The sequence below is a fragment of the Hoplias malabaricus genome, chromosome 7 (assembly GCF_029633855.1).
Source record: "Hoplias malabaricus isolate fHopMal1 chromosome 7, fHopMal1.hap1, whole genome shotgun sequence".
Taxonomy (NCBI): domain Eukaryota; kingdom Metazoa; phylum Chordata; class Actinopteri; order Characiformes; family Erythrinidae; genus Hoplias; species Hoplias malabaricus.
Genome location: NC_089806.1, coordinates 20,393,868 through 20,415,974, shown reverse-complemented (window position 1 = coordinate 20,415,974; position 22,107 = coordinate 20,393,868). Strand labels below are relative to the sequence as shown.

The 22,107-nt window shown below is 38.8% G+C and overlaps 1 protein-coding gene across 2 annotated transcripts in view; it reads right to left on the bottom strand.

Annotated features, from left to right (window-relative positions):
- The window catches only part of cdc42bpb (CDC42 binding protein kinase beta (DMPK-like)), a 69,639-nt gene that overhangs the window by 16,542 nt on the left and 30,990 nt on the right, over positions 1-22,107 (bottom strand). For both annotated transcript variants that reach the window (XM_066677741.1, XM_066677742.1), the window contains exons 3-18: positions 18,763-18,846; positions 18,241-18,336; positions 17,932-18,080; positions 16,425-16,518; positions 12,949-13,149; positions 11,387-11,635; positions 9,935-10,178; positions 9,617-9,736; positions 9,221-9,354; positions 6,290-6,532; positions 3,193-3,303; positions 2,430-2,668; positions 2,218-2,323; positions 2,000-2,124; positions 1,786-1,891; positions 301-449 (exon numbers count right to left, since the gene is read on the bottom strand). In XM_066677741.1, coding sequence (XP_066533838.1) covers positions 301-449; positions 1,786-1,891; positions 2,000-2,124; positions 2,218-2,323; positions 2,430-2,668; positions 3,193-3,303; positions 6,290-6,532; positions 9,221-9,354; positions 9,617-9,736; positions 9,935-10,178; positions 11,387-11,635; positions 12,949-13,149; positions 16,425-16,518; positions 17,932-18,080; positions 18,241-18,336; positions 18,763-18,846 — 2,450 coding nt within the window. The remainder of the gene's footprint in view (positions 1-300; positions 450-1,785; positions 1,892-1,999; positions 2,125-2,217; positions 2,324-2,429; positions 2,669-3,192; positions 3,304-6,289; positions 6,533-9,220; positions 9,355-9,616; positions 9,737-9,934; positions 10,179-11,386; positions 11,636-12,948; positions 13,150-16,424; positions 16,519-17,931; positions 18,081-18,240; positions 18,337-18,762; positions 18,847-22,107) is intronic.

The window sequence follows — 22,107 nt, the reverse complement described above, 5'->3', positions numbered from 1 at the left end:
ATTACCATATTTAAGCAATCGCTGGAAATGCTTTGTCAAGGCAGACTTTCTCAATATACAATACCCACTTTAGTAACACTTTAGAGGTTTGTTGCTTTATTCTAAATACTAATATAAAATCGTCAGTGTAATACCAACAGCAAAACAATATAAAACATATAGCCTATGATCAGTTGGAATGTTGTTCTTTACTTCTGTAACACCTGGTCTCAACATAAGTCAACAAGCAGTTCACACTAAGATAGGATGACAATTCCTCTTTTAAAAGCCATACATTTTGAGAAAGCTAAAAATGCTAACCTCTCAAAGGAGATGTTGGTAGCCTTGACCTTACGCAGTTCCTCCTGGACAAGCTGCTTGGCTCTGATCTCAGCATCCAGAGCCGACTGCAATTCCAAACGTGCGGACATGTCCAGCTTTTGACTGCGACGCACTTTCCACAAGGGATCCTGATTTTAAAAAATGAGGACAAAATGTGGGAAATTAAGATTTTTTGATAACCAGCAAAATTATATTCAGGATACATTATCCTACAGTAATAAGATCAACTTATATTAAGGCTCCCTCATTCTACCTTTAAGAATAGACATCAGTGTTCTAAAAAGAAATTTCAACGTCAAAAAAAATTTCGATGTTACTATATCAAGTCCTTACAAGCACAAAACAAAAAATAAATACTTTTAGGTAGCTGAGTTCAGACAAGAAATTCACAAAATAAAACAATACAAATGTCAAGGTCTATAAAATTTACAGATAGAAAGCAGAAAACAACTTGCATAAAGATCCAAGGGAAAATAACAAGAAATCACCCAAACAAATAAGGACACCAATACTAAAAAAAAGTCTTACATTTAAATCATGATTTCAGACAATATAGATGAATATCAGGAGAGGTGACTAAGACAATATTAAAATGGAGATGACTAAAGAAGGTACAGATGGCTATAGAAGGTACATAAATGCATGCAGGTCTTTTCGGAGACCCAATCATTCGGTTAATGTCTCTGCACATCTAATCAAGTGTCAGCCAAATGATCTTGCTGGGAATGGGTAGGTGACATTATGATCAGCATTCAGCAAAGGAAAGCAAATCTCATCTGTCCATTGGATACTCCTCTGAAAAGAAAACTTTAATGATGGTCGCATTCACCCGCTTGGTAATGCCCAGAACCCATTAAAGATTTCTGGGTGGAGGTGCTCATTCCAGACCCTTGCTTAGGCAACAGGTAAGAAAACAGCACTTCACATAGACTTATCACTTTGTCCAACAATATGCTATATGAATAGGACCTGTCTCCCCTTCAACATATGTATGCTTCCTACTGGACGTCCTACTTCAAAATGTGACAAAAAGTGTTTAGCCTGCTTTTCTGTAGAAAAAAGTACAAAAATTATATCTTCACTTGCTCATGTTGAAGCATTACAGACAATAACAGTATTTTCACTATGAACACTTTGGTCTCTTTCCCATTATTTGTCCTTAACCTTGTTAGTGAAGGGTATTTAATCAAATGTGACCTCCTTCCTCACCTACAACAGCAACATGTCACTTCCCTTCAATCAATTTCCATTAGACCTGCTATTTCAAGGTACTGTGTGGAACATACTTAGCTTGCTCCTAATTAAATCAGCACCACACCGTTACTGGTTACTGTGCTATGGCTCAGAGGAGTTTGTGTGTGTGTGTGTGTGCGCGACTGAGAGAGAGCGGGGAGAGAAAGGGAGAAAATAACAGAGCATGAGCATAATAATAATGAGCATAAAAACACCAAAGGGGTTATATACCAAGTGTCTAGGTCCCAGGCTGGAGTTCCGTAAAGACTCCAACTCGTCAGTCATTTTAGTGGCCAGAGCTTGCAAGTAGCCACGGGCATCCTTCTCATCACTCACCCTGCAGGTATCAAACAAAGCAATTCATTGCAGCATTGCGTGGTCTGCATATCTGTATGCATAATACTGACAGATTTATGAATAAGCTACATTTGAAGTGTGTACTTACCACTGTATGATCTCAGCAATCTGTGCCTCCCAGTGTGCAACATTCTCTTTTTTAGATGCCAGGTCCTGCAATTCATCCTCAAGTTGTCTGTTTTGGGCTGTTAATTTGTCCACAAAAGTGCACAGCTAGAGAGGGAAAAATACCAGGATCAAGGTTCAATGCATTACGCTTGTCAGATTCTTGCTAGACAAACACAGTGTCCTGTGAGGTGTTCTTACCCTGTCGGTTTCTGTGGTCAGCTTTCGGTTCTCCTCGGTCAGCAGGTTGCGTTCACGCTCATATTTCTCTTTCAGAGTACCCAACGCCTCATCCATCTCTGTTTGCCTGGGCAACACACAAACACATCTACATAAATGCGAGAAAGCACACATTCTCAAACTTTCAGACTTTCCTATGGATGAAACATTCAAACGGATTCTGACTCACTTACCGTTCCCTCTTGGCCTTCTCCAGCTTGTCCTTTAACATAAGCAGTTCCTTGTTCAAAGAAAGTTGCTGGCTTTCAGATTCGTGCAGTTCTTTGCGCAGGTTCTTCAGCTCTGTGGTGTGGCCAGCCTCACGCCTTACCAGTTCCTCCTCATAGAAGAGCACTTTCTTATCCAGCTCTGACTTGACCTTTGTCAACTCCTGCTGGGTCTCTGCACTCACACCTGAAGCTCGCCCACTGCCCTGTTTCACCAGAGGGACATATGATAGAGAATATGAAGAATGGTACAGATGAGGATACAAAGAAAACATTCAATTGTAGGTGAAAAAAAGTACTAATGACAAAAGTGGAAGGTTAAATGAATGGTAACATGGACAGGAAGTCAGTGTTAAATGAGAAAAGCACTGATTTGGAGGGAACACCTGTGCAATACATTGTAGTCCAGCTGTGCACCTTAATCTATGGTAACAGAAAAACAGGCAACACAACAAGAATAACAGCTAAATATATCCAGGCAGGATATCCCTTCCCTTCATCCTGGGTTAAAAAAAAAGCAGGGTAATTCTTGGGGTGGGGGGAACAAGCTGAAACAAGCTGGCCAGCTGGAAGAAAGGAGGAACAGGTCCACAGGGACGCTAATGAGGAAAAAAACTGGCTACAGACAGGTATACAGAATCAGAAGGCAGACAGTAAGAGGGGAAATGGAATTAGGGCAGATATAAATAAAACATTAGAGAAATAGAGAGTGTAATATGTGACCCCTGACCTTTAGTGTCTGTAGCTCACTCTCCAGTTGTTTTGAGTAAACTTCACTGTGTTCTCGCAGCTTCCGTTCCTTTGAAGCCTCTGCCCGCACATCTTCCAGCTGAGCTTCAAGCTACAATGAAAACACACATATGATCAGTGAATAACAGAGCTACAATGATGCATTTCCTCACAAATTTAAGAAAGAAAAACATGGCCAGAGTTCTCTCACACACACACACACACACACACACACACACACACACACACACACACACACACACACACACACACACACACACACACACACACACACACACACACACACACACACACACACACACACACACACACACACACACACACACACACACACACACACACACACACACACACACACACACACACACACACACACGACATTCCACTGAAGAAATTTGATAATCTGCTGGGAGGGGGAGTCATCCGGCATACTGATTTCACAAAGCTTTATGTCTAGAATTATCAAAGTCTTTCTGTACAGCATTAGCAAGGGAAACCCAACTCCATACCTTAAATACTGATTTCATGCTGCATATTGTAACAAGTAAACATGCACCATTATGGAATTGGGTTGCTACTGTATGCATGCGACTGTGTGACTCGGCATTGTCAAAAAATAAAATAAATTAATTACATTTGGCTGAGGAAATTTTTTTTTCTTTCCTCCTTTAATCCTCTAAAGCCAGTAAACGTAACCTGGTCAATCAGTTCTGTCAATCTGGGTCTGGCCCACTGAGGGTCAAGGGGCGTTAGTACGAAGTGCTACAACGGGGTGAGGGGGACCAGGGTAGATCAGAGAAATTCCTGCTGTTGCCTTTGGAGACCTGAGCCTGTTGCGTTTATGCAAGGTCTGGCTCCATTTTCACATCAGGCTTCTGTTGTGTCACTAAAGAACTCCAAAAATGCCATGCATTCCAGGCCTTGCTGTTATTTGGCAGTATGTTCCGTCAGACCCAATGGGAGTTTGGTGTTGTGCTGGGTTAGAAACATGGCAGAACCTTAGGAGCCTAACAGTCATATTCTAACATACTGGTTATCTTTTTTTATACAGAGTCCCCTTTTGCTGAAAATATTTTCATGTTCCCTACCAAGGGCAAAGCCCCTGAGTGTTTTTGGCAGCTGATTTTGATTTTAGTTTTAGTCCGAGTCTTTGACTGAAATGTGTATTAGTTTTAGTCTCATTTTAGTCATTTAACTAATGTTTAGTTTTAGTCTGTTAAATTACAAAGTGTAATTTGTATCATGCATTTAAATATTTAACTATATAGTATAGATATTTAGTGGTATTATGTTTAGTATGTTTAGAGGTATTATTAATTTTTCATAAACAATAGCTTAAAAGTTATGTTACATTTAGAAACACGTTAACATCCAAAATTATGGAAGGAATTTCCTTTTGTTTCTTCAAATGTATTTTGCATTTATTTAACAATAACATTTTAAGTTCAACTCTGAATCATTGGCTAAAAGTTGATAAGAGTGGCTCCCACATGTTCGAAGTAATCAGTAAAAGCTGACTCCTTTTCACCAAAATGTTTTACTTTCATCCGCTGTTTCCATGTACACTGCACGGTGGGACAGTTTTGGAACAAAACTATGAAAATATCATTGGATATTTCACAGCAGTATCTACCTCATGCTACTGGACTGTGAGGAAGAAAGTTTTCTTTTTCTTTTTTTAAAAGGTTGAATTAATTTTTCACATTGTTGAGTCTTTACTTGTCTACTCATGCCATTTTAGACCAAAATCAGTTTACATTCTCAAAAGAACACAGACTTACTTGCCCATAATAATAGTGGTGGTGAGTTCCATACTGTGGTGTGTTCTGTTTTTACCATGTGTAATATGGTTCACGGTTGTATGAACAGCAGCTCTAAACAGAGTGCACGCTGAGCAGGAAAGGAGAAATGTTAATGTGTGCCTCATTTAAAAAGAAAAAAAAAAAAGAAAAAAATCCAATTTTTTATTTCAAATATTTGTTTTCAAATAAAAAAAAAGGATTTTAACTATTCATTATTTTTTTGTAATTATTGTTTAGTTCTTATTCATTGACAAATGACAAAAACACTTGTCGCTTGCGGGAGGGGGGCTTTACGCAGATCACAAAAAGTGGCAGCAGCATCTAATGTGCTTCTCACACCCCTGGCATTTTAGCTGCAACTCTCAGAAATGTGAGCTGAACAGCCAGGAAGGAGAGTGTGTCCGTGCACAAACTTGCACACAGGGGCTTCACTATGGCAGATTGGCCTTATTCATAAGCCCTGCTACACCACCCATAATACCTCTAATGCACCACCTATGGGTTACACCTCCCACTTAGAAAACCATTGTTTTCGGAAACAAGATTTTGATTCTAAAGAACTTCAAATAAATCTCAACTCAACTCAATATATGTAAACCAGTCCTATTAAAAATCCACCCTGTACACTTTAAATGCAGAAACATCCTCTATATATATATATATATATATACACACACACACTTCAGGAATTGGTTGTGTGTGCTGTGTAAAAGAGTCTGTCTTCTGTTCTCTACACAGCTCTGCAGTGACCTCTGAGTCTCTCCCTGATGGTGAAGTGAAGCAGAAGAGTAGAAGACAGTTGTTGAAGGAGCTATATGACACAGACATAAAGAGCCCTGAGGAACACAGGCACCCAGACATTCAGTAAGTGCCCTAAACTGGCTGCTCCTCGAGATTCTCAAACTGCCTGTAGCTGAAGCCTAGGACCAGTGATCCATAGGACCTGCTGAAGGATGAGGGACAGGAAGTGTTGCCTATGCCAGACTGGACTAGGTCAGAGCAGGTCCCTGAGAATAGGTACTGCTTTCTAAGCATCAACTGTACATGTATAGCATAAGTTCTGTAATGAAAGATTACAAATGTACTACTCTCCTGGAGAAGAGAAATGTATTGTACCTTTAGAGAACTGGACTTTAACACCATCTTTAAAGGTACATTTACACTGTTTATACCTTTAATGGTCAATAATGTACTCTACACGTTACCTCTTACCTTTTTTCCTGGAAGTGTACTACAAAAGGAATAATGTTTCTGCTAATAGGAACACCTCCTCACCTCTTTGCGGGCCTTCTCCGTCTTGCGGATGTCCTGGCGCATGACGTCCATTTTCTGCATGACCACTTCCATTTCCTCCTCCTTGTCACGGAGCTGCCTTGAGAGCCGCTGCTTCTGTGAGCGTAGCTCAGCCATGCGCTCATTCAGATCTGAAAACTCCTGCATGGCCAGCTTCCTCTGCTGGTGGGCGTCCTTCAACTCCTTTGTCTGAGATTTCAGACGATCAAGAGACTCCACCAGTTGCTACAGATAAGAACATGGAAGAGAAAAAGTTGGATGTTAAAAGGTAAGGGAGAGGAAAAAAAAAAAAAAAAAAAAGATAAAAGTTATGGCTGGAGGAGGTGAGAGAGGGAAAAAAAACTGTGAAAGGAACAGAAGGAAAAAGGTTACAGACAAACTGATGCGTGTGAAAGATGAAGAAGGAGTGAAAGGAAAAAAGAAAGCAGCACTGGTGGCCTCAGAGAGAGGACTGAAAAAGAGGCTGAGTGAGAAATAGAAATTGTCAGGAGAATTGGTAACACGACACTAAAAGAGAAGGACACACCATGGCTAATGAATACATCCACTATCCTACTGCTGCAGCTTTACAATCAAAGAAAAGGGGAACTGGTAAATGTGATATAAACAATGGTTGCAGCTTGAATTCTGGCAAAAATCATGCAGACAGCTACAGTTTCAGCACAAAGGCCAATCTGGGTTGAGATTCAAGTGGAAGACAAATCACATTAGGCAGAAATGCAACAGATTTGTTGAGACATCTGTTATGACTAAGTGAGGGAATGATGGTATTAATCACGAAGAAGGAGTCCAGTGTGTATTAACATTGGAATGGAGTGAGACAACTGGTCACAATATAGGTGAAAGAGAGAAGGGTTGGGGTCCAAAAAGTGGAACAGGGGCTGAACAGAAAACATTATTTTCATGCTTATATGCCAACAGCTGCATGGATGATGAGAGGCAATTTGCATCACACGAAAAAGAACACAATGGCATTGTAGATTTTCATGTGTACAAAGGGATATTCACAGGTACATATTATACTTTTCTGATTTATTAAATATGACACATTATACCCCTTTTCCTAATGAATACAGTTTTCAGGGGTATTAGGGTTTAGTCACAATACCAAAAGGATCAAACACCACAGCACCATTCTCACCTTGTTTAAACAGCCTTGTTTAGAATGAATGATATTGCACATTATTTTATGAACCATTAACAGCTCACCATCTAGTGAGACCCACAGAAACTCTTGTATTAGCTGGGTTCATGCACTCAATCAAACCTTTTCCTCCAGAAGAACTTTGGTTCTTGAACTGGTTCCATTCAAGATTCTTAGAATCTTGGTGCCATCCAACAAACCACACTGCGTTGCCACAAGTTTTGATGAGAAACAAGGACTCGTCATATACTGGGTGATGCAGAGTTGCTCTGCTCCAACTTTGCTCAGTGCCAGAATGAGAGCAATAGATAAACGGAAAAGGTCATGATTTATCCATTGTTTACAGCAGGTTCAGATCATACTGATGTATGATACACATAGGAAACCCATGCCATGATCTGCCTTTGAGTATTTGAGTTTTTCAGAGTAAGGGCCTGATGAGCTTGTGAATAGTGAAATCCTGTTTGGTTTGCAATAATTTCATAGTTTTCTTTCAGAATCAGAAATCAAATAATGGGTAATTTATATTTCCCCTTTCAAAACGAACATACACAGTCCCATCTGGTTCGGTTGTTTTGTACACAGAAAGTCACTGAAGACAATATTAGGTGATTTTTTTTAGCTTCACACACCCAGGGATGCCATCATGCAGAAGAAACTATTATTATTTGGTTCCATCTGGGTTCTAAATTTTCTGGTTTGTGAACCAGTCTATGTTGATGGAAACGCTGTTCCAAATTGTTTTGTGAATGGGAACTGAAGCAGTTCTATGATGGTGGAAAAGGGATAAGTTTTGCTTTTTAGCTTGATTCTCTCATTCTTTGGCCCTATAATTTCTCCATTTTAACTGTGTCTGATTTACACATTTGCGTCCCCTCCTTTGTGTTTTCACATATACACAAGTCCAGCACAGAAATTCGAGATACTCAGATGAGGAGCAGTATATCTAAAGTGTGCACACAATGTCAGAAGTGTAGTAAAACATTAACCCATCCCTACACAGTTTGAGTTACACTACCTATAGCAACACTGTGCTTCCACTAGTATATAATGTAAGATTTACCACTTTAAATGTTTCTGTAATAAAGGAAAAGTTATATACCTGTAAGTGTGTTTAAACAGTTAAATCTGAAAGTTTTGGCAGCTCTGTTTCAATTGCATGGTTTGTTTTAAAGTGGAAAAATAAAATCACACAGATGAGAGAACAAATTCATTTCTGTATATTTTTATATTACATGCACAGATACTACATCCAATTAAAATAGCACAAATAAGAAATATACAGTAAAACTGTATCTTACAGGGCTGGTGCCAAATATTCAGCTATTCAGATATTGTTCAATTGGGTAGGTATTCAGATTTAAAAAAAAATTTCCGCTCCAGGAAAGCAGAAACACTTATTCAGTTCACATAATAATAGAGTCCTTTTAGGAATTAAGTTTCATACCTCCACAAAGCTCTGGTTAACCTGTACATACACTGTGAGTGGCTTTGTGCATTCACTAGATAGTGAGTGGAGGATCTGAATTTTAAAGCTGGTGTTGGATGGAGATTTTCTGATCGACAAGCCAATCCCACCCCCAGCACAAAATATTTAAATATTTGCTGAAACCTGCAGCCAAAGCTACAAAGCCCTAAAAATGGTATTACAGACAGGCCTAGTATTTGATCTACTGCTCCATTTTTATTTATTTATCTTTTTTCTTTATGTGAAACATACACAAAAAACTGTCTGTGAATAACGTCAGAGACACTGAAGGCTTCATTACCTTATGAATGTCTTCCTTTTCCTGACGTAATGCTTTGACCTGTTTGTCCAGAGCTTTCAGCTTGGTGGATGAACTCTCATAATCCTGTCGCAGGGTCACTGCTTCCTCCAGCTGGTGCTCCAGCCTATCAGAGTCTGAGAGAAACACCCAGCAGAGGGAGTAATCATTGATTGATGGTGAAAACAACCACTGAACAGCCTCAAAGAGACACAGGTCAGTTTAATGTAAAAGAATGCATATGATTCACTGGTGATTATTACAAGAACAAATAATTCAAGGGGCTTTCAAGAATGTATACATTTCCTTAAGGACTAGGTTTGACCAGTTTAGTGATTTGTGGTATTTAAGTGTCTGGCAAAAACTCTGTCACCAAGACATTAAGGGAGGAATGTTCACCTGCAAGTTTTTTCTTTAGGCGATCAATTTCTTCATTTAGCTTTTTTATCTCTTTATCACGGCCCAGTGTGCTTGTCCCACGGCTTGAGCCATAGAGGGACTGTGCAGCCTGAGTGGATTCTGGAAAATTAGATGCAAGCAAAGTGCGACATGTGTTAACAGCCACAGAAAAGAGGGGAAATGATAATGAAGGTAATGTGCATTTTCCTCTTGGATAAAAATGAATAAACAGCTAAATTAATGCAATAATAACATATTTATTTCCATTTTTATAGGTGCCCTTTTTTAAAGTATCATGGTGTGGCTGTGATACAGTACCCTGTAACTTGCGGCTGAGTTCTTGTTTTTCTTGCTCTAAGGAGCGTATCCTCCTTTCAAAGGCCTCAAGTTGTAGGCCTCCGTCCTCATCACGCTGCAGCCCTTCACTAGAGCCACCATCTGCCAGTGCTGCCAGCCTCAGACGACCCCTGTCTGAGAAGCAGCTTTCTGTGGTGTAAGTGAAACCCACAAATGGCAAGTGCTGACCAGTAAAGCCAGTATGAGACATGGGCGGGGCAATGTCCTACACAAAATAAATGGAGACAGGTCAAAGGTTACATCTTAAGTAAATATACCATGCAGCTTAAACAAAGACATGCTCTACTAAACTTGTAATAAAAGCAAAGCTCAATTCAGTTTACAAGTAACCCTGCAATTTAGATTTTTTTCCCCCACCTGCTTTAGACTTTATCCTAATTTCATTGTCTTAAACAATAATTTGGCACCCGTTTTTGGCAGTGAGGCCAGCCAACATATATTGGGACTGGTTATAAAAAAACAAAGTATGCCAAATTCCATGGTAAGCACTATATGAATGCTACTGACAGATTAATTATGTAATAAATGAAAACTTGAAATTGTATTCTTTTCTAAATTAAATAGTTATCTTTGTTGTGATTCCACAAGCCAACTTGGCATATAAAAGCACACAATGCATACACACAACCATATCAGAATATTATAAACTACACTTTCTACCGTATGACATACACTACACTTTCTACACTCTCTCTCTTCACTTAGTTCCACTGTCTATAGAGGAGCACACTGCTGTTCAAAGATTAGCCTGTTGTCAATCTGCTGCTCGTCAATTTTTGTTGGTCCCCTTTCAACCTTTCTTTTAACGTTCAGTACTCCAACAGGACCACCACAGAACAGATGTGATTTGGTGGTGGATCATTCCCAGCGCTGCAGATGTGGTGGGTGCTTGTTAGTGTGTGGTGCCCTGGTAAGTGTGTGGTGCACTGGCAGTGACACTGTTGGACTAAGAATGATCCTTTGACCAAAAATATTCAAATAATTGTAAAGAAACAGCATCTACAAAGTGAAAAAAGTGTAGGTGTGTCTAATAGAGTGGAGAGTGAGTGGACACTTTAAAATCTCCAGCAGCACTCTTTTGTCTCATCCACTCACACCAGAGCAACACATTAATACACCACCACATCAGTGTCTGTGCAGGGCTGAGAATGAGCCACCACACAAATCATACCTGTTCTGTGAGGGTCCTGTGGTAATACTATTGAAGAACAGAGTGAATGAGGGACAAACAATGTACACAGAGCAACAGATAAACTACAGTCTGTAATTGTAGAACTACAATGTGCTTCTGTACTGTTCTGGACAGTGGAGCTAACAGAAGAACGAGAGTGTAGAAACAATGTGGTGGTCATGCTATTCTGATATGGCTTTGCAGAATATTAAACAGGTACAAGCATATGCAGAACCACTCACAGGATTTTTCAGTACATCATCATCTACATCAAAGTTAGAGGTGTCTGATGGAGAGCTGACATCAGGAATGTAAGGAGCTTCAGTGCAGCGAATATTCTCCCAGTCAATGCCAGAAAAGAAGGGGTGTTTTTTAAACTCCTCAATGCCATTTTGGCCTAGCCTACACTCCCTGCTGCAGATCAGCCTCTGGATCAGGTCTTTGGCATCCTCAGACACGTCTGTTATGTGAGAAGGGAACTGGAAACGCTCCTATGAAAGATAAATTGATGAAGAGAAATTATCAAACAAGTGAACATGACCTCAAGATGAAGTTTTAATTTTTGTGTAGATTTAAGGAAACGTCTACGATTGTGGGGAAAACAGTTCTAAGCGAAGGGTCTTTTAAGGTGGAATGGTATGTTTGACGAACAATATTGACTGTCATTTGTACGTGGCTGAAGTTTAACTGTACGTTTTTATACATTATTTGAATTTATCCGAAACAGCATAAATTTGTCAATGTTTGAATTGTAAAGCGTCCTTGGGTATCTAGAAAGGCGCTATATAAGTGTAACAATAGATAGATAGAATGTTACCCGCCTATGGAGTAGTTGACATTTTGGTTCATGCTTTTTAATGTTTGGAGTCCACTCTGTTGTCTAAAAAAATCTCCAGATGCCTCAGCCACGAGCATAGAGATAGGAAGACTAGCATACCGAACCAGGCTAGTATTTTTTTTCCTCCATTCATTTATAGACACTGGTGATTCGTAAACACATTAGATCGGTTTTAGACCAAGCACACTGACAGACTGGAGAGCTAGCAAATGGTGAGGAAAATTCTGAATTCTGAAACTGTTTTTTGATTACAATTGTGAACTATGCCTTTAAAGGGCAATGGTTAGTGACACAACTAAGTCAGGTAGCACTGCATTTAAAAACACAATGGTTCCATGGTGAAAATCTGCATGGACTCATACACTTCTAAAAAACCACTCTCCGTGAACACAGTCCATCACTGCATCCACACATTAGTGCACACAGCATTGTGGCCATCACATTTGAAATATTATGAAATGATAAATACTTGCTAAAACCCAAACAGGTGAGTAGCTGAAATAATGTTTCAGGTAAAAGGGGAAACATCATCATCATCATCATCATCATTTTCTTCTCCGCTTCTCCATTTCAGGGTCGCGGTAAAGGGGAAACATATGATTTTTCAATCTACAGCAAAGATGTGAGGCAATATAGAGCTAAATATCCCCCTATCCCATCATTTTTTAAAATGTGTTGCTCCCATCAAATAGGAAATGGGCATTTATTTTTAAAAAATAGCAATAAATAAATAAATTATATTTAAAAAACATTTCTGAGTTCGAATATTGGAAATGCTGCTTTTATACTGTTTTCTATTAAATACAAGGTTTAAATAATTTGCACAATTTCATTGTTTTTATATGCAACAAAATTAATTGTTAGCTATTTAGATTTTTCTTACTAGTTGGTAAGTAATGTACTGGTGTGCCATGTGACTGAATGAGGTCAGCTTCACTGATTAAATTAAAAATGTAATGCTCTTACCTCATGGTTCATTATCTTGCCATAGGTCTCGACCAGAGACTCTGCGTAGAAGGGTGTTTCACCATACAACATCTCATACATGCACACACCAAGAGACCACCAATCACACTCTGGCCCATACTTTCCCATGCCATCCTCCATTGCTTGCAAGATCTCTGGAGAGATGTAGTCTGGAGTTCCCACTGCTACTGATGATTGGACCTGTACACAAGGAGGTAGGAATTCAAATTACAGTGAATCTGAATGTTATATGATTAATGATAAAACTAGCCTTTCTTTATTCAAGATATTTGTGAGGGGAGACTAAATGACAACTTGTTTGCTTATGACCACAGCTGAAAGTTCAGTCATTGAAGAGGCAACTTAATCATAGAAGAGTTTTCTAATTAACTCACAGACATAGCTGTGCACAAATAGTGTACAGTAAGTAGATAGGGAGAGACATTTATTTGAAAAATAGAAATTTTACATGACAGTGTCCAGTTTCCAGATTAATTTGGAAAATGCAATGTGACAGTTGTCTAGATAGTAGCCACTGAAAAGCCAATGAAGTTGTCTAAACATAGGTTGTTTTATGAACATAAAAATAACTAGATTTGCATTTCCTAAAGGAAATGCATAGTGCTTGAAAAGAAATAAAAATCTGTAAGTGTGTGCCTCTGTGTGTCAGTGTGTTTGATTGTGTGTGTGAGAGAAAGAATGAGTGTATGTGTACACTCGTGTGTGTGTGTGTATGTGTGTGTGTAACAACAGGATACTGACAGGGAGAGTGTGAGTATGGGTGGCTGCGTGTGTGCGATTGTGTCAATGTAAATGTTTGAGTGTACACCAATCCACCATAACATTTTGACCATCAGCTACGAGTGCTGCTGGAGCGTTTTTTCACTGTCCACTCTGTTAGACACTACTACCTCTCTGGTCCATTTTGTAGATGTAAAGTCAGAGGCAGTAGCTCATCTGTAGCTGCACATTTTGTGTTGGTCATCCTTTAGTCCTTCACCAGTGAACACAGGACACTGTTGGCTGGATGTTTTTGTTGGTGGACAAATATGTCCTGCTGTGACACTGAGGGATTTAAAAACACTAACAGCGCTGCTGTGTCTGATCCACACGTACCAGCACAACATACATTATCACACCACCACCATGTCAGTGTCACTGTAGGGCTGAGAATGATTCCACCCAAATTATACCTGTTCTGTGGGGCCCTCACCATGGACAAACAGGGGGAAAGGGGGCTAACAAAGTATTCAGAGCAACAGATGGACTACAGACTGTAATTGTAGAACATCAAAGTTCTGCCTGTCTAGTCAGTGATGCTGAGAGAGGGGGCAGTGAGTGTAGAATCTAGGAGGTGGTCATAATGTTAATGCTGATAAAGCGTGTCGGTGACTGCTTCTGTCTGTGTGCGTGTGTGTATATGTATAGTGGGAGAGGTGAGTACGAGTCAATGAGAGAGAAAAGGGGCTGTGCATGTGTGCTGTGTCTGAGAGATTCAGTGGCAGTTAGAGAGTGACTATGACATCATCGATGGCAGTTAAGATTGGCATCTGAACATTCCACCCATTCATTTCAATGGGGGACTTTTTTTTTATATTCAGATGAAAATGAATTAAAAACGATAAATCTGATCGACTCTTCAAAACACAGTTTGAACAAGGTCTGTATGTTAAGCGGTTTGGGTTGTATTAATCTCAGAATCCTGGAGAATAACAATATGGTGCTTGAAAAGTACTATATAACAAAATAATACTACCAAAATGAAAGTGCAGCAAACGCTACAGGCCAAAAATATTGTAGTCGGAACTGCTTCACAGGAACAAAATATAAAATAAAATATACAGTTTATTCATCAGCTATATAATAGCACAGAATTCAGCACAGCATAAAGAACTTATGTAAGGTAATATACAGATCATTTTAATTAGATTTGGTGCTGTTTTTCCCCCTCCATATTTGCTTGGATTTCATTGGCTAAACTAAACACTTCATTTCATTTTAGGTACAACAAAGGAGTCTTTCAGGGACAGTTCTACTTTATATATTGGGAGACATGCCAAAGTAAAAGGTAATCAGTTTAGCAGACAGATATTAAGGATGATGAATTACACAACCAATAATTTTTTTTCCTAATTTAGAAAAACATTCTTCCAGTCCCCTGCATATACACAAAGTCCTACAAAGTTCAAAAACTTTTGGTGAATGAGACATGTATCCCACTGCATTAGGGAAAGGTAAGGAGTTGTGCAGCACAGAAGCAGCCCAGACACTGGAACATATTACTGAACGAGAGTTACAATTATTTTGTGCCTTACAAGACAACTGAATCACTTAATTTTTGTTTTGAGACTAAAGTGAGTCACCATAACATGCACAGGGCTCTTCATTGCCCTCGAAGAGTCAAGACCTCAATTTTATGTCTCATCTGAAAACACAATTATGGTCTGAATGTCTGTCTGCAGTATAGGGTTAAGATAACATGGTGCAGTTCCTTATACTGTATGTGTGCCACATCAAATTTAATAAACACATTAATGTTTATTAACTTCAATATCATTAAACAAAGATAAACCATACCATAATATGTACTGCCAGTTACGTGAAAAGTATGCATCAGAAGGGAAACAAATAGTTTCTGTGGATTTCTTGTAAGGAGATAACTCCTCTTCTTGCCCCAGTTTTAAACAAGGTTGTATGTTATGGTGCTTCTGCTGCATGACCTGTCACATCTCCTTCAGTTCCCCCGCATGGCCTGTCACCACTCTGTGCTATTATGTCATAGTCACACAAATGAATGCTTGAGTGATCCACACACTAAATCTACTGTTAGCTAGGGACACAGGCTCTCACTTGAGTTTCCTTCTAATCTGCATTGTGCTTTTTAGGAAAATAAATGACGCAACTTCACAGAAAATACAACCCAGTGACTCACTGGAATACAACTGAGATTACCCTAATCAAAAAGTGAGTTAAGGAATCTTAAGAAAAACCTGTACTCCGTTTACGATTATAAATACTCAGTAAAAGAAACAGAATCATATAGTATGCAGTGTTGGAAGATAATCTTGTCTCAAAGCCTTCAAATCAACCGCCGATACAGCAGGAGTGGTCAAGTATAAAAAAAAGAAGGAAACTGTAAATGATCCGATCAGAAATTATATTATCATCAAGATATGGCAAGATGGATCAGCTAGGGGCCAGAGGACAAAAAGAAAAAAATCTGTCAGATTTCCTATTGCTATACCAATTAAAAGACTATACTAGCAAAACCAAATTAAGAGTGAGTTTGGAATATACCTTGTATTTGAGCATGGGAAATTGTGAGGGTGAGAAAAGAACTATAGCTGCTAACAACATTTATGTCCCCCTCCTTTGACCCTGGGGTGGGAATAGTCCTTTCACCAGACACAAGGAGATCATCTGCTAACTGATAAAAGGTTTATGGGTTCTGTTTCAGGGAAACATTTTTCACTCACCGTGCCATCCTGCATCATCTTTAGACAAGAACCAAAATCAGCCAGGCGGATATGTCCATTCATGTCGAGTAACACATTATCAGGTTTTATGTCCCTGAAAAAGAAGTACAAAGAAAATGAATTTATCATATCCTGATTTTTTTTTTAAATTATTTTATGAGCTGACTAATCTTCCCTTCCCACCCCACATGCCAGGATTCTGCAGGGTGACTTTTCAATATCCAGCAGTACTTTTTCAGTCCTGTACTCTGCACTAAAACCTGGCATTGTTCACCCATCCTCATCTATTACTCCTCCTTAGCTGGAATTAGGCCACACAGCCCGCCCTCTGTTCCAAAGTGTTGGCAAGCACAGCAGGCCTTGGGTAAAGATGGTGTCAAATTTCATAACAAACACCACCGGTAACCCCTATCTATTAGAAAAATATTCATTGTGTTTTCCAAATAAAAATCCTGTAACGACAAATTATAACCATGACGAGGTCCTTTTTAATCTGTCATGCTCAAGCGCTATTTCAAAAACAGCTTTCATTTGCACCTTTCATACATGCACTGTAATCCAGAAATGTTCTGACATTTACCTGGAGAAGCAGTATGTGTGAACCTACCACCCACAATATTCATCCTGGTCCTGACATGTACTTTATTCTCCTCGTTCCCTAGCAAAAGCCTCCAGACGAAGTCAGAGTTATCGCATGTGACAATGGCGCTGTAAATGCTTTGGGGTTTTCTCCTGCACCATAAAGCATGTTTCATTTCCTGCTGCGAAAATGTGCTGCATGTGTGAATGACTACTCTGGGACATCTCTTGACCCGATACTTCGGAGTTTCGCTAGAAATTCAAAGCATTTCAAGTATGAAGGAGGCAATTGATACTAGGAATGGTCGAAAAAGTGGAAGAAGCTGCAGGAAGTCACCAGGCGAGGAAGGAAAAGGGGTTCAATTGGGTCAGACAGAAGCAAAAGCACAGGTCATGCCCACTTAGTAGCACTGTCAGGGAGAGCTTTAAGCCTGTACAGAAGGCTCATCTGAAGCCCTTTCACTACACTGTGGGTGTAGTGTAGATTACTGATGCACAAATATTGTGTGATAATTACTAGAGGTGGGAAATATTTCATATTTTAGGCATGGCACTATTTAAAGTACACACACACACATTTACAGTATATCAGAGTAATGTATTGCAACACAGCATTTTCCCATGGCACACCACTTTTTTTGCTCTGACACTTCGTGGTGCATTTAATTGGTTTTTGGTCCATAGTACCTAGCACATGTGTGTTGAGCTTGACTAGTATGATTTCAAACAGACCAAGCCATATCATTGTCAGTAAATAATGTCTGTCAATGTTTTTTTCTTCTCTTGCTTTAAAAAATATTGCAATATTTAATTGAATGCATCTGTATAATCAATAAAATGTAACTGAATCTTAACTACTTTTACAAGCAAAATAAGTAACAATAACAATTAATTAATTATAATTCATGACAATTAATTAATAAATTACCTGTGCACATAGTGCTGCTGGTGGATTGAGTGAATGGCAAGGACCATCTCTGCCACATAAAACTTGGCCATGTCCTCAGGCAGTCTGTCCTCAAACTTGCTGAGTAGTGTTAGCAGATCACCACCAACATAGTAATCCATCACCAGGTACTAAGGAGCAAAGCACAAAGTATAAAACCGTCAATTAATTTTCAAGAACATAAATTAGTTTGCATAAGATTGTACAGCTGAAATATTGAAAAACAACTTAGAATATTTAGCAGGCTAATTTTAATTAAAAGAATAACTGTCAAACAAAGATGATGCTTACCAGATAGTTATCATCCTGAAAGGCATAATGCAGGGTGGTGATCCACTGGCAGTCTCCATTTACTAAAACATCCCTCTCTTCTCTGAAACAAGCAGTCTATACAAAATGTAGCAAATAAAATATCACAGTTACATTTTACATTATTGCATTATGTAAAATTCCACATATATTCCACATGAAATTTCAATCACTTCTTCAGAACACTGGTGTTAATTTATAAATCTGTGATTTCCACTTTCCATTGAGGATCTCAAAACTGCTAATGATATATGTTAGCACTGGGATATGCCCAATACTACTAAACACGGGATTACTGACCAGCCTCACTGACAAAAGCTTTCTTGACACAGCTCTAGGAGGCCTGAGGCCACTGTCAGAGCTCATTGTATTAAAATTGGGTCAAGATGGAGCGGAAAAAATGGCCCCCATCTCCATCAACAACTTCACTGCACAAGTCCACGTGAAGACCACGTGAAGTTTAGGTTTGTAGTCCATGAAGTGGCCCCTTATAAAAAGCTTTACCTCTGCCCTCTTCAGCATCTCCCACTTGTTCAGAATTTTCATGGCATAAACTCGTTCAGTGTTCTTCATCTTGACCACAGCCACCTAAAGAAAGTTTAAAAGCAATGAAAACGCAGGGCAATTATGTCACTAGAAAGAATTCAGCTCTTCATTTATTCATCTTATTTACACTTGCCCTACTTGGGTAAAGGTCCATAGGGAAAAGCACTATTTTCAATTGGTGTTTTTGATCTGGAATGAATGTGAACTGGGCATGTCAGAGAAAGACTGGGTGTAACATTTAAAGTATGAATATTCAAATTGTTGGCAGTCTAATATGTAAAATAGGGAAGAGAGTTAATATAGTCAAAAATGATCACACCATTTAAAATCTGAATTATTAGCAAACAGCTAGACAATGCCTGGTATACAATGGTGTTCCACTACAACCACTACTCATAAAAATAACAACATTATTATTATTTTTTATAATTATTACTATTGTTAATGATTAATAAAATTAACATCATCATCATCCAGGTTAATGTATATAGCTCTGCTTATTTACAAAGATCAAAAGACGAAAAATAACAGAAGCAGCTACATGTAACGTGGCGTACATTCATTACGTGAACCATTTTGGCACAGTGAAATTTGCTCTGCGTTTAAGAATTTGACTTCAGTCGTGTGGAGGTGGTTTGGAAATAAAATACCAGATGTACACCACAACACTGTAATGGTAAGGTATGAAAGAATCCTGTAACAGCAAAACAGAAAACACAACAAAGCTGTTTCACCACCTCGAGCAGAAGCACCCACTTGAGTACGTAGAAAGTCGAAAACCCCATGAGAAGAGTTTAAAAGAAAATGTGAGCTCTGACCGCAGCAGACAGGCCAGATTGACTATTCTGTATTTATTTTATACAATGTCCGAATCTTGGTAAGTTACAGTTGTTTACAAAATAAGCAAATATTTACACATGTATGTGTTGTTCCTTCTGAATTTTTGAAATGATTAGATTTGTACTAAATTAAAATGTTATTACATTTAAATTTGATTAAACCAGGGCTCTTGACTGCGACCAATTTGGTGAAATTGAGAATGAATATCAAATGTTATCTACAGCAGACCACAAATATTTAAAGGCAACATGGATAGTAACAGGAGGCCTCTTTGAAAGCTAAATGTTAACCAGTGATTTTCAAAATTTTTGGACATTTTCAGTGTGTTTTTCATGGGGAATCACATTCTATTAAGCCAATAGACAACAGACTGGTACTCCAAAACAAGATTGGTGTTAACATGCTCAAATATTTAAATACACAAGCTGCTGCTTTCTGAACTAGTTAGAGCCTACTTGGATAGAAAACAGGTCTAGATAGATAGCAGTCACACCAGAACTGCTAATGAACATTGCGTATTTCAAATGACTCATGTTATACTGCTTTTAACACTAACAATGTTAAACCTCATCACATAAGTCACTGACACCATGAGGGGAAATTTTCATACTGTCCATGTCTAAAGTTAACATCACAATGAATAAGTGTTATAGTGACTAACTTCTTCCTTTATAAGCAGTGAGTCATTGCAAAAAGCAAAGGAAAGGGAGGAGAGGAGGGATGTTTCCTTGGGTTGGAGGAGAGGAAACCCTGAATGAAAGAGGGCATGTCAGGGAGGGGATTAAGGTTGTCTACTGTGAGTGAAAGCATGGTGTTCATTATTATTCAAAAAATAACAAATAATCAGCATCTGGTCACTACGGATGTGGATTACCAACAATCAGGAATACCAACAAAAGGGATATGGACAACAAGATTTGCTGAAAAAGTCAAATTGAAGCAAATTGAAAAACTGGATGCCATACCATGGTATGGGCAATTATGTAAAAGGTGGCACATTTTGATACTCCCTGAATGTATGTACTAAAAACATCCAACATGATGCAATCTGATAACAAGCTGCTTGTGAATTTCCAGAAAGTTAATTTCTGTCCATTCTGCCTCAATTTGACAGCTCTGCAATCATCACATGACATGTTTACACACAGTAAGCACAAGTGAAGGACTACCACACCTGTTCAGAGCTGTGCTACCTCAGCAGAGAATATGAGGAAAAACTGGATTGCATGCTCAAGATAAATGCTCAAAGGGACCATGACTAATGTACACACCAAACAGGTTGAAACACTGAAAAGGAGAAGTCACAGGGAAAGTATGTGAAAGGTACACACTGAACATGCTCCTAAAACAGAGGGTTCAATCACTGACAAACTCCTTATCAGGCAGACTCCTAACCACACCAGATAACTGACCTCATTACAAAAACAAACCAAACCCAGTGTGCTCAGAATCTCCTCAATTCCTCATCCCAGAGTGTCTCGTCCTCCTTCTAACTCTCCTTTTTTAGACACAGATTTCGACACAGGCAGTCGGCTTGACCTGATTGGAAAGGCAGGGAGGTACATGTATGGAAGGCGGGTGTCCAGAGTCCTGTCACACTGCTGCATGATTGGACAAGTCACTGGCATACTCCCACACAAGATCATTTACACAGTCACTGCCTGGGGGATCAAAGACTGCTGTTGCCTCTAAAGTTTTTATAAGATATGCTAAGCGTTGGCTTATTGCATGAGAAGCAGGACAATTAACTCTGCGTTACAGACATAAAATCTGTTTGCGCCACAAAAAATACATTTCCTCAGACAAAATATTTCAAATCAATATCAAAGATCTCACTGACAACCTAATCTTGGAGCTGAAAAATAACTGTAAAACTGTAAAGCTGAAAAATATGAAGTACTGTAATAATATTTATGGACTTGGATATACTCTTCAATTTCTAATATAAGAAAATAAGTCCCTCATTTAATTCAAATGTGTTTTCCATAAATAACCTCTTGTCTCCATTTTAAAAAACAATATGTTTCATATAAGAAAAGCATGTGAAATATTAAATGCATTTCCACATGTTTTATAAACTCCAGCATTCCTCTAGCTAGTTTGTCACCAGAAGCATTAGCATTCTTTTTCGCACTTTGCAGTTAAAAGCTGAACACTACATTTCTAAAGAAAATTGCCTCATTGATCAGAGGATGAGAAAAATCCTCTTAACATTTGGATGTTGCATTGCAATTTTGCTACTGAAAATCCAGGTAGGTATTTGACAAAAATTCAAAGAATTAATTTGAAACACTATATTGCAAAAAGTCTTCGCTCATCTGCCTTTGCACACATATGAACTTGAGTGACATCCCATTCTTAATTCATAGGATCTTATATGACATCAGCCCACTTTTTGCAGCTATAACAGCTACTAATCTTTCGAAATGGATTTCCACAAGGTTTAGAAGTGTGTTAATTAGA